This window comes from Microtus pennsylvanicus, chromosome 2, assembly GCF_037038515.1.
Source record: "Microtus pennsylvanicus isolate mMicPen1 chromosome 2, mMicPen1.hap1, whole genome shotgun sequence".
Lineage (NCBI taxonomy): Eukaryota > Metazoa > Chordata > Mammalia > Rodentia > Cricetidae > Microtus > Microtus pennsylvanicus.
In genome coordinates, this window is record NC_134580.1 from 132,145,455 (window position 1) to 132,157,864 (window position 12,410).

Consider the following 12,410-nt stretch of genomic DNA (forward strand, 5'->3'; position numbering starts at 1 on the left):
TTCTACTGGGGCTCAAGGGGACGAGCCGCGACTCATTCGGCAACGTCAACTTCGGCTTTCCTCAGTCTCCACAGCGCCTCCTCGAGGTCAGAGCGCCTCGGCGCTGCGCTTGTCCCTTCTCGCTCACCCTACCTAGTGCCTGATCGAAGCTTTCCGTCACTTCCGCTCAGCGGAAGGCGCTTGCGCCGAGGCGTCGCCAAACTTTAGGACAGAGGGCTGCGTGGCTGCCGATTGGCTGCGTGCGCACGTCGTAGAGGGCACGCCCCTCCCTCCGCGGCGCCTGCTCCGTGGAGCTAGCGAGCCGGCTGCTTGGCAGAGCGAGAGGCTCCTCGGCGTGCCCGGGAGCTCATTGCTTAGACCGCCGCTGCCCCGCGCGCTGAGACCCGCCATCCCAGACCCGACTCCTTTTGGCTCGGCCCGCGCGCCCCAGGCCCGGGTCGGGCGGCGCGACGGGAGGATGAGCGGCGGGCGGCGGAAAGAGGAGCCGCCTCAGCCGCAGCTGGCCAACGGGGCCCTCAAGGTGTCCGTGTGGAGCAAGGTGCTGCGGAGCGACGCGGCCTGGGACGACAAGGTGCGGAAGGCCCCGCGAGGGTGAGGGTGCGGGCTCAGGAGAACGTGTCTGGATGTCCCTCGTCCCGGCCGTGGGAGCGGGGAGCGGGTGGCGAGGGTGCCGGGGTGCAGCGGAAGAGTGCGGGCCGGAGCGAGGGGAGCCTCGTCGTCCTCCGCCGTTTGCCCTGCAGGATCCGGAGTAGTGAGAGCTTTTGAAGACTGCGAGCGGGCCGGGTGCGGAATCCCCAAAGTGGGTTTAAGTCTGCACATCGGGAGGGGTGGTACATTCCCTCCTCGATTGGATGAAAAAGACGAGATGCCCCGTGAGAGCGGGGTCTCAGACCACCTTAGGAGGGTGGGTGTTAGGAAGAAGTGTCGCTGGACGTAGGTAAGAAGTGATTGGGGACTTCACGATGCTCTCGCTGGTCACCTTCAGAGGATCTGAGCGTGGACGCTTCCCACGTTTGCCCCATTCTGTGATCTCGAAGACTGTCACCATGCAGATTCCAGATAGTTTGAAAAGAATGTTGTATTTGGAATCCTTCCGTTGTTTGAACTACTGAAGTTGGACTTTCCCTCAGTTCCGGGGGCGGGGGATGGGAAGCACTTCCTGAAGGTGCCCTTGGCCTGCCCCCTGCCCTGCCCAGCTCTTGCAAAACCTGCAGAGTCTTTATGATCTGCTGTGTCATTTTTTTCCTTCTGCTGCTTCTTCTATGGTCCAAGGACTGGTGTTTGGAGTCCAGGGCAGTTCACAAACCACCAGTGTTCTTCGTGCACACGCCTGAAGCACTCCGCTTTCCACACCACCGTGCTTTCCTTCCTGGGTGGCACAGAAAGGGGTACTGAGACTAATAGCCCCCCGCCCTGGACTGTCTAGAACTTGCCTGGTAAGGGAAGAGTTACCAGTGGCCAGGAACACAGTGCCCACATTCCCTGCCTTCTAGCAGCCTCTTTTCAAGAAGTAATGGTTTCTCTAATCTCCTAATGTCTAAATACATTGTCTTTCACCACACCTTAGTAGAACTCATGACAGAACCACATACGGGGGCTAGAGAGATGGCTCAGAGTACTGCTTACTTGGGCAGAGAACGTGGGTTTGATTCCCAACACCCACATGGTGGTTCACAATGGATCCAAGGCCCTCCTTCTCCATCCAGCGTCCATGGGCTGCAGACACACATGCATACATTCAGGCAAAACATCATACATACCAAATAAAATGAACAGATCAAAAAAGAATCACATACTAAGCTGGATCGTAGTGGGACACGTCTTTAGTCCAGCACGCCACAGCCACGGCCTGGCTTACATAGCAGATTCCAGGCCAAGCAGGGCTACTTAATGAGAATGTCTTGGGGGGAAAATAAAGAGCTATTTAATAAACTTTCGCTACTTCATCTATAGCTGTTCTGTGGCAGCCACTCCAGATAATGTATACATTGTGTCTCTTTTATAGGATGAATTTTTAGATGTGATCTACTGGTTCCGACAGATCATTGCTGTGGTCTTGGGTGTAATTTGGGGCATTTTGCCCTTGCGAGGCTTCCTGGGAATAGCAGGGTAAGTCTCGGGTATCTCCCCCTCTTGTTGTTTTGTCTGAGGCGGGATCTCACTTTGGAGCTTAGCACGTGGTGGTTCTCCTGCCTCTGCCTCGTAAGCAGCTGTGTTCAGGACCCTCATTCCTATTTTTATTTTTGTAAGGGACAAGGTCTCATGTAGCCTGGGTTGTCACTTGAACGCCTGTCCTCTTGCCCCGACTTCCCAGGTGCTGTTGATGCTTACAGGCATGTGTCAACACACTTTACTCCTGGTTTCTTTTCAGATGGAGGCTCCATTCTCCTTATGACTGGCACCGTGTGCATCTGACTGCTGAAGCAAAGTCAGCATTAGCATTCCTAGGCCTGGGGCAGTGTTCATTAGCTCTCAGGCCCAGGAGCATCTCACAGCAGGCTGCTGTCCTGAATCTGGGCCAGTCTATGCATTCGTGGGTCTATCGTGACTCCTTGCAACAAGTATTCTTAATTGTGGCCTGGCCTTGGTGCCTGTACTAGTTTAGGAAGTAGAGGACCTTTGTAGTTGATGACCATTTTTTTATGCTTTGAATTTTGCCGATGTATAGCTTTTGGCTTTGGGCAGGAATTACTCTCAGGTCCCTACATTTTAAAAGTACCACCTTCACCCCCACTCCAAGTAGGAGGCTTGGCCTTGCTCGTTTTACTTCACTTCTGGGCAATGGCAACACCCTGTGACCCTGCTCATGATGATTCAGGTTAGCAAGTTACTGAATACAAGCCTGTGCCCATGAATGCATTTGAAAGACTTAAAACTCCTAAGGAGGAACTGTGAGCAAGCTCTTCTGCAAGTGAGGAGACTTGCCTGGTGTCTTTTTATCCAGGAATACAAGTGAGCACTCCTGTGTCTCACCCCTGCCAATGGAAAGCCATGCTGGCTGTTCGAGGACTGACGGTGTTTCTTACCAGTTTCTTTAGAAAGTGAGGCATGAGTATGCTTCAGAACCAGATTGGAGAATTTCTTTGACAGTACTAACCCAAAAGAAATATATAGTAGTCCCTCCTGCTGACAGATCTATTCAAAGACCCTCAGTGGATACCCTCAGCCAGTTACATAGCTTTTAGAAAGTTCAAGTTCTAAATGAGGAGTTTGGCACGATGGTGCATATCTCTATGCCTAGGAGGCTGAGTCAGGAGGCTTTCTATGAGTTATGCCAACTGGGCTACATAGGGAGTTCCTGGCCAGTCAGTAAGGGATACGGAATAAGACTGTCTCAAAAAAACAAAAATACATTTTAGGCAGTGGTGGTGCATGCCCTTAGTTCCAGTTTTATGCGTCCACTCTGATAAGGTCATGCACAACAAGACGAGCGGTGGTGCTCACCTTTAAACCCAGCACTCAGGAGACAGGATCCGTCTGGATCTCTGAGTTCAGGGCCAGCCTGGTCTATAGAGTGAGTTCCAGGACAGCCAGGCCTACACAGAAAAACCCTGTCTCAAAAAAAGAAACTAAGAAATTTTTTTCAAATTAAGAATCATGAGATATTAACAATGGTAACTGATAAAATAATTATATCAATATGCTGTAATAAAATTATATGGTCCTTTCCTCTCTCAAAATACCTAATTGTTTTATGCTCCTCCTGCTAGTGATAATAGGAGATATTTGAAGAAAGTACTTCATGGCTTTTATGGTGTATCCAGGTTGCTGGCATCGCTATTCTCTAACTTTGAGGCCATTCCTAAGTAAAGCCCTGATACGGTTACAGTCTGATAACCAAGCCCCTGTGTTACTGAGAGGGAGGGAGCACATGCAGCGTTAGGGTGCTGGACGGAGGGGTGGTGCGGTGAAGCAGGGCAGCGTGAGATTTCACACACTGCCTGCAGCAGCCTGTAGTTGAAAATTGGGCATTTCACCTACATGGTACATGACATGTTCATTTCTGGAACTTCCCATTTGTCCGTGTTGATGGTAGATAACTGAAACCACACAAAAAGTGAGCAAGAATAAACTACTTACTATTCAGTGCCTCTTAGCTAAAAGATTTTCTACATTTTTATACTGAGCAATGCACTGTACAAGGAAACCAGTAAGAGGCCATGCTGTGTATCATCTTTGTTATTGTTGTTTATTTTTTGTTTCTCGGGACGGGGTTTCCTTGTGTAACAGTCCTGGCTGTCCTGGAACTCACTCTGTAGACCGGGCAGAACTCAAACTCACAGAAACCCGAGTGCTGGGATAAAGGTGACGCCACCACTACCCTTCTTGCTGTGCATGGTCTTAATGGAGTGGACGTGTAAGACTGTTTGGGGTGGTAGAATATCAGACCTGGGGTTCATACAGCTCTTCCTAGGTAGGACAAGGTAGAAAGATAGAATAGTGTGAGCTAAGGAGAAGGCAGGTAAGAATAATGGAAGAGGAGCTTGTCCTAAAGACCAGAGTAATTGGAAGGCCACAGTGGGGAAGAGGCGGTGCGACTTCAGAGCTTCTGCACCTGTTAGTCTTAAGGGATTTCCCCTTTGGTGTATGGTTCATGCGCATGGGTGCCATGTGTGTACATTCAGAGGCTGGGACAGGATGCTGGTGTTGTCCTCTATTTGTGCAGTGTTGCCTTGTGACAGAGTCTCTCACTATCCCAGGTTGGTCTGGCTGTCTGCAGCCCCCAATCCTGGGATAACAGGCATATGTTGCCATGACTGGGCTTTTTATGTGAGTGGATTTTTATGTTTAGAGAACCAGAGCTCTTAACAACTGAGCTTTTACCACAGCCCTTAAAACATTTTTTTAAATTTTGTTTTTTAGATTTATTTTTATTTTATGTGCATGTTTTGTCTGTGTGAGTATGTCCTGGAATGGGAGTTACAGACAGTTGTGAGCTGTCATGTGGGTGCTGGGAATTGAACCCAGGGCCTCTGGAAGAGCAACCAGCTCCTAAAAAATTTTTTTTTATTACACTCTTCATGGCATATGTATGGCAATTAGAGAACTGCTTACAGGGGTTGGTTCTCACTTTTCACCATGTGGATTCTTGTGGTTGAGCTTGTGCCAGGCTGGCTTGGCTACAAATGCCTTTGTTCACTGTGGCCCTCCTGTAAGGTTGTGTTGTGGTTTCTGTTTTTGAGCTCTGGCTGTCCTGGAGCTCACTCTGTACACCAGGCTAGTCTTGAACTCACAGAGATATCCTGCTTCTACTTCTCTAGTGCCATGACTGAAGGCACGTGCCAATTCCTGGCCCTTCTGTAGCATTCTGAAAGGATTTCTCTGAGATCATTCAGCGTAGTTCATGGCTCTTCTTACTGTGTACAAACAACCTTAAAAAAAAACATAGGCAGTGATCGTGCACGTCTTTAATCCCAGCACTCAGGAGGCAGAAGCAGGCAATTCTGTGAGTTCCAGGCCAGCCTGGTCTACAGAGTGGGTTTCAGGACAGCCAAGAACACCTAAGACTACAGAGAGAAACCCTGTCTCGAAAAACAACAACAAAAAAACCACTTCATAGAAAACTACATTCAATTTCTTTAGATCTGTTTCTTTGAACCTGTATAATCTTGGGTTTACCTAAGATCACTCTTCTCATCAGTAAAATAGCAACAGGGGAGTGACTGACAGGTGAATTAAATGGATGATGTAAGTAAATTGTTAAATGCAGACTTGTGTTCATCGGGCATTCCACGAGTCAGCTCACCACTATAGTTATGTGATTAGATTTATAAAATGTGGCTGAAAGAACAAGAAACGAGTGCACTTTGGACTGGCTCACCCAGTGTGCTGCCACTATTCCATGGTTGCTGTTTCTGGGATTCAGTCCCACGCTGTTGGCACAGCCAATTTTTCACTCTGGACAAACCCTACCCTCTTTTGGGTCTGTACTTTCCACCTGCTGTTGGAAAGGAAAGAATTTGTTTATTTTTCCATGACCCATCCCCAACTTCCCTTGCTTGAGGCATGACTTCCTAGTGCTCATTTCTAGTGAACTTCCCTTCTCTCTCCAGAAACTTTGGCTGCCCTCTAAGTCCCGTCTTACTTTATTTCATCCTGTTCTGGCCCTCAGCATCAGCTACCATAAAACTTCTCATGTTTCCTTATCTGTGATCTGCCCAAGAATGGCCGACAGCTATTTTGTGTACTAAGTCTTCGCGTTGATGACCCATCTCTGGGTCTCAGCTCAGCACATAATCCATATGTGCGCAGCTAATGATTAACTTTTTAAAACTGGTGTTTTCGTTTACTTGTATATGTTCCATGCATGTATTTTGTGTATATGAAGGGGGACACCCATGTAGAAGTGAGAGAACAACTCAAGGGAGTCCTTTCTCTCCACCACGTGGCCTTATTGATTGAACGCTGATGGACAGGCCTGGCCCTTTGCTACTGGGACAGGGTCTCTGTATTACCCAGACTGACTTTGGACTCCTGCAGATACCTCCTCCCAAATACCAGAACGACCTTGAACCCTTAATCTTGTTTTACCTCTCAAATACTGGATTTGTATGTGCCAACCATACCTCACCCACCCTGTGGCTTTTGGGATCTTGCTAGGTAGCCTAGGCTGGCCTCTATTTGGGACTCAACCTTTTTCATATTCATTCTGTTACCCTAGTCTACCACGCTAATCCATTGACTTCTTTGCTGTGTAACTTTTTGTCCCTCATTTAGATAATAGAAACTCATCCTTGAAGCTTAGTCAGTGTGAGCCCTTCTAGTCCTTTCTTGACCCTGCCTCTAACCTCACCTAAGATTAGATTTAAATACCTTTATTCCTGTGCCTTCTGTCTGCATCAGGTATTGCTTTGGAAAGGTAGTGCCTATGTCAGCCTTTTCTTGCCATCCCCAATTCCTGACTCCATGGTCCTTCTCCATCTCAGCCTATTGTTGTAGGTTGGTTTGGTTTGAGTTTGATTTCTTTCAGTGTGTCCGTCTCCGTTGTTTCCCCTGCCACTCACCACCACCACCACCTGACAGGATTTTTCTGTGTAACAGCTCTAGCTGTCCTGGAACTCATTTTGTAGACTGGGCTGGTCTCAGACTCACAGAGATCCACCTGCACCGCTACCACCCAACATCTGTCCGTCCAGGCTGGCCTTGAACTTCCAGCAGTTCTTCTTGCCTCAGCCTCCCAAGTGCTGGATTGCAGACATGACTGACCATGTCCAACATGAGCTTATTTAGCAACTGTGTTTCCTGTGAACTCCAAGAACTGTTGCACATCTAGTCAATTGGGTTTAAAAAGCCTTGAGCACTAATTACCTCTTCTAAGACATGCTTGCTCATCTCCAAGATGTTTGCTCTTAAATCCTGAAACCTGAGTAACATGTGTAAATCAGACTTCCTCACTCCTGTTACTTCTACATATGAGAAACCACAAACCTTACTCATGAAGCCTCTCACCTCTCCTAGGATACCATTAATTCCACCAAGTACCAGTGTACTTCCTTAGGTCACCAGTCTGTGAAACAATCTCTGCTTCCCACCCCTGCCACCCCTGTTCTTTGTACTCATGTGCTCCAGGCCCTACATCAGCTTACCCATCATAGGACTCAGGCCTGCAGGGGAGGTCATAAAAGTTTCAACTCCATTCCCATTGCTGTTCTGAGCCACCTAATAATAGATGGTAAGCCGAAGGCAAGGGCGTTGTGGTCACCAGTTCATTGAGTCAATACCAAGCAGTAGAAGTTCGCGAATGGCCTTTTAGGAATTACCCAGAGAGAAACAGTACTGTTGCTTGCTTTATCAGGCTATAAAGCAGTTAAATATATGTCTGTCCCCTGACCAACACTCAGTTGGAGCTTTGCTGAGGCTCATGACTGGTGTAGTTCCTGTTTGGGGTAGCATTGCAGCCATTGTGATTTCTTCAAGGAGGCTAAGAAATTCTGTGTACTTTAGAGAGTGGTCTGGATGTAGTGGCATATGACTTTAATCCCAGCACTTTGGAGGTAGAGGCAGGCAGATCTTTTATGAGCTTGAGGCCAGCCTGGCTACATAGTGAGACCCTATCTCAAAAAAACAAAAACAAGTAGATTGAAGAATTGGGCAGTGTTAGAAATGGAACCCAAAGCCTTGTGTGTGCTAGAGAGGTACTCTGCCATTAAGACCCCTGCCCCATGCTTTAGATATTTTATCACATGCTTTTGACTAAAAGTAGTTGTTTCTTAAATTTCCAGCTTAGGTGGGAAACTCCACTGAAGGTCTAGACATTTGTGTGTATTCTGTTCACCCCTCCCACCGTAATAATTAGCCAACCCCCCCCACACACACACCCCATTTTACAGATGAGGGAGTTGAGGTTCCTCTGGAGAAACTTACACATACTCTAATAACGATGAAGTAAACAAATTGAGCCTGTTTTCCTAAGCTTGGAGCTTCTCTCTCCGGGTCATCCCCTGCCTGGGTGGGGAGACAGCAATACACATAAGCAAAGAATAAACTGGAACTCAGTGCCCTAACAGCTGGGAGAGCGTGCAGCTTCAAAGCTTATGGTTTGTTTGTTGCTTCCCCCCCCACTCCAGATTCTGCCTGATCAATGCAGGAGTCCTGTATCTCTACTTCAGCAACTACCTACAGATCGACGAGGAAGAATATGGTGGCACATGGGAGCTCACCAAGGAAGGGTTCATGACATCATTTGCCTTGTTCATGGTATGTGTAGCTGGAAGTTCTACAGTAGCTTCTGTTGATCATGAGCCGTCCGTCATTCAGGGAGCACACTACTTGACTTACGCTATATGGTTGGGCTACTGTTCTTTTAGTGGCACATCAAGGAGATCCTCCAAAAGATGTGGTCTGGGGTGCTGTACACTTGTGTAAATCCAGGGCCTACTATCAACTACATATTAGAAACTGGGAAGTGTTTTAATACATATTTGTGGAGCTAGGTATAGTCATTCACAACTATAATACCAGCAAGGTGGATTATAAATTTGAATTCAGACTGAACTACATAGAGAGACCTTGTCTCTAAAAGAAGAAAACCAAAAATGTAGATAGATATGTGTATATTAAGTATATGCATTATTCCTAGTAGGAAAAATTAAACTACCCACATGTCTGTTATCTGGAGTGTAAAATGTTTTATATCCATACAATAAAACATTCTTTCTGTGGTATTGCAGTATAGGTGAACCTTGAAAACATGCTAAGTGGAAGAACCTAGACATAAAAGGCTGCGTGATTCCACTTAGTGAAATGTCCAGAATATACAGGGCCATGGAGACAGAAAGTAGGTTGGTGATTGCCGGTAGCTGAGGGGAGGGAGAGATGGGAAATGACAAGTGACCACGGGAATAGGCCTTCTCTTTGGTGTAATGTTTTGGGATTAATGATACTTACTCTTATGAAATCCCAAAGACCTCAGAATTATACATTGCCTTTTTCATGGGGGAAGGGGGGGCTGCTGTGTTGATCCAGGTGACAACATGAAACTTGCTCGTGTCTCTTCTAGGTCATTTGGATCATCTTTTACACTGCCATCCACTATGACTGATGGCGTCTGCTCCCATCTCTTCTGTCCAGTCCGAAGGACCCTTTTATTACAGCACAGACACATGCTTGTTGGGGCACTCCTGCCATGTGGAACTGAGAAGACCCATGTCTTTTGGACTTAGAATCAGCGTGTTGGGCATTGGTGTTTTCTGCAAGGGTTGTGAAACTTTTCAAAGAACCATCTGCCTTTGGGGAAGCATTTCTGAATTTGTCCATCGCCAACCATTTTTTTCTTGGATACCATCATGTAACAGCTGTTTGCCAAGTGGAGCTGCTGTTTAATCTGATGCGCCTCTGGATCCGGATGAAACATTAAATTGTCTTCCTTAGTTCTCCGTCAGGTGTACAGTTTTTAAACTCTCAAGTCTTCTGAAAACACCATGCGTGTGATCCATAGCGCAGTATGAGCAGCCGTCTAATAAGTTTCCACTGTAGAGTGTTTTCAGATACTTGAATAAACAAGTCTAACAAAGTGTTGGCATGCCTTCTAAACTAAAGCCTTGCTTATCTCCCCACTGGCACCCTCAGAACCTAGGGAGAGTGTTAGACAGAGCTTCAGCTTTCCTCCTCCCTCTGTTCCCATAGCTGCTTCAGTCAGGCCTCTTTCTCTTTGTGGCTGTCAGGGAAACAAGGGGCTGGAGTTGGTAAGGGTTACTGCTTTGGCTTTAACATTGCGGAGAGGGTCTACTACCTGATGTTCTGGCCCAGCACTGAGATAGGTGGGACTTAAAAGGTGTCATATTGTGTCTGGCCACCAGATGGCAGCACTAGGGTATGGCTGGGCTGTGTATGAACACTGAAGTAGAGATCTGAGAGTTTGGCTGTCAAGGGACTTGATGTGAGGGATCATGGGAAGATCTAAATTGCTGGTCTTGCTCTGCTTGGGGGTAAGATGGTGGCTGCTGTGTTAAGCCATCAGGTGCTCTGCCTGTCTTTGCTTTGAGCCATCCTACCGTCTGAGATGTGTTTGCATTCTTAATGAGTCTTGTAAATTTCCCTAATAGTTTTTCTCTCCTTATGCTAGTGGTGATCTCTGCCTTTTTGTCCGGCTGATTAGCAGTCGTAATGGACATCCTTCCTAGGAACACCAAACCTCAGAAGTAATTTACTCTGTAGAGGCCTGGCTCTGCCTTGAATTGCGATGCACATGGACTAGAAATTGTAGGCAGGGTTGAGGCCTTAGGAGGAAGATAATGAGAGGAAGGAGCAGAAGGTCCATGTGAGACCCTGGATGTACCTGCATCCCAGCCTTGCCTCTAGGGTGCTTCGTCAGGTTTGACCGGATTGGGGTCCTGGGTTCCCCTTTGACTTCTGTTTGGACTAGGCATCGTCCAAGGAGTTATCCTCAGTGAGGCTGATGTAGGAGCTGAGGGATTCTCGGAGCCCTTCACTGAGAAGAGATGCCTCCCCACTGGCAGGCGCTTCCAACAGCAGGCTGCTGTGGATGGGGAAAGTGGGTAAGGGAGCCACTTCTGTGTTTGCCACACAGTTTACCACCCCAGAATGGCACCAGGGACCTCCTGCTGACAAACTCCGGCTCAACTTTTTTTTTTTTTTTGAGACAGGGTTTCTCTGTGTTGCTTTGGAGCCTGTCCTGGCACTCTCTGTAGACCAGGCTCTCCTTGAACTCACAGAGATCCACCTGCCTCTGCCTCCCATGCTGGGATTAAAGGTGTGGGCCACCATTGCCCAGCCTGGCTCCTCATTTCTTAGTTGATCTAACACCATATTGACCTCCCTACTCAGGACTCTGTTCACCCACGCACTCCAACCTTCCTCTCCCCCTGGCTACCCAGAAATCCATGCCTGCTTTTTCCTTACTACTGCCTTGTCCTCACCACTGCTCAAGCATGTTCTGGGCTCTAGAAGGTGTCCCTGGCTCCCCTTACCTATCCAGCTCTTTCCAGTTGAGTGATGCCGTCTGCACAGTCACAGGTAGAGGTATATCTTTGCCAGGCAGTGGACCAAGCTTCTGCAGGACACAGGGCTCCTTTAGCACACAGCAGATGTCATCTGCCAGCTCTATGAAAGAGACGCAAGCCCTTGATGTGATACCTGCCCTGGCAGTGTTCTGTGGTTAGCACGTTAGGAACGTGGTCGCCAAAACGTAATGGGAAGTGGAGTCTCAAGGTATTGGTCTCACGACAGCTGAGATGTAAAGTTCATCTGGGGCTAAGTTATGTGATACTGAGTTCAGTGTAAAACTGAGAAAAGCAAGCTGAATGGTCAGCCTGTGGCCTATCTGATCTACTGTGGGGAGCCGCCTTTGTTGTTACTGACTTTTTTTTTTTGAGACAGTTTCTCCATGTAGCCCTGGCTGTTCTGAAACTCAGTCAGTAGACCAGGCTGACCTCAAACTCATGAGATCTGCCTGCCTCTTCCTCCCAAGTTCAGGGATTAAATGCTGTCATGCCCAGTGAGGTTTTCCCTATCTCCTTGACACTTGGTTACAGGGCGGGAACCAGAAATGCTCAAGATTGAATTGCACCCAGGAACAGCACTATCTGGTTCATGTGATGAGAACTCTGCCGTAGGGCACTTTGATTTTGGACCACCACCGTGGCAGTGAGATTTTGGCCAAACTCACAGTTGACCTCTAGTCAGTTCTTTGTCAGCATGGGATAGAGACAGTGCTCACCCACATCTCAGCACCAGGGCTGCATGGGGGTAGATGGAGGGCATGCCTCTTCTGCCTAGATAGCCCCAGCAGGTCGGGTTCTAAGGGCACAACTGACGACCCCCTAGGACCCTCATACAGTCTGCTGTGGAGGAAAAAAAAGAATGAAGGATGTCACACCTGAGTAATGATCCACCAGGGCCTGGAGCGAGGGGAAGGTGAGGCGTGGTGAGATGTACAGCCAGCCGTTGTC

At 47.9% G+C, this 12,410-nt stretch overlaps 2 protein-coding genes across 7 annotated transcripts in view; one reads left to right on the forward strand and one right to left on the reverse strand.

Annotated features, from left to right (window-relative positions):
* The first annotated feature begins 270 nt into the window (after positions 1 to 270).
* Rab5if (RAB5 interacting factor) lies at positions 271 to 10,013 on the forward strand. Its single transcript, XM_075962792.1, has 4 exons — positions 271 to 571; positions 2,006 to 2,109; positions 8,568 to 8,697; positions 9,500 to 10,013. The coding sequence occupies exons 1-4, from the start codon at positions 458 to 460 to the stop codon at positions 9,539 to 9,541; spliced, it is 390 nt and encodes a 129-aa protein (XP_075818907.1). The 5' UTR covers positions 271 to 457; the 3' UTR covers positions 9,542 to 10,013.
* Sla2 (Src like adaptor 2) overlaps positions 8,456 to 12,410 on the reverse strand; it is a 17,588-nt gene continuing 13,633 nt past the window's right edge. For 3 of the 6 annotated variants that reach the window (XM_075962784.1, XM_075962781.1, XM_075962782.1), the window contains exons 6-8: positions 12,338 to 12,410; positions 11,430 to 11,562; positions 8,456 to 10,978 (exon numbers count right to left, since the gene is read on the reverse strand). The exon at positions 12,338 to 12,410 is cut by the window's right edge and continues 77 nt beyond it. In XM_075962784.1, the coding sequence (XP_075818899.1) occupies positions 10,861 to 10,978; positions 11,430 to 11,562; positions 12,338 to 12,410 (324 nt within the window). In that variant the 3' untranslated portion in view covers positions 8,456 to 10,860. The remainder of the gene's footprint in view (positions 10,979 to 11,429; positions 11,563 to 12,337) is intronic. The other 3 variants (XM_075962785.1, XM_075962786.1, XM_075962787.1) reach the window with 3 other exon arrangements.

Excerpts from the sequence above, each read along its gene's own strand:
- Rab5if (XM_075962792.1), top strand. The coding sequence starts at position 458 with ATGAGCGGCGGGCGGCGGAAAGAGGAGCCGCCTCAGCCGCAGCTGGCC. Across the intron at positions 572-2,005 it reads ACGCGGCCTGGGACGACAAG|GATGAATTTTTAGATGTGAT; the intron begins GTGCGGAAGGCC and ends TCTCTTTTATAG. Across the intron at positions 8,698-9,499 it reads CATCATTTGCCTTGTTCATG|GTCATTTGGATCATCTTTTA; the intron begins GTATGTGTAGCT and ends TGTCTCTTCTAG.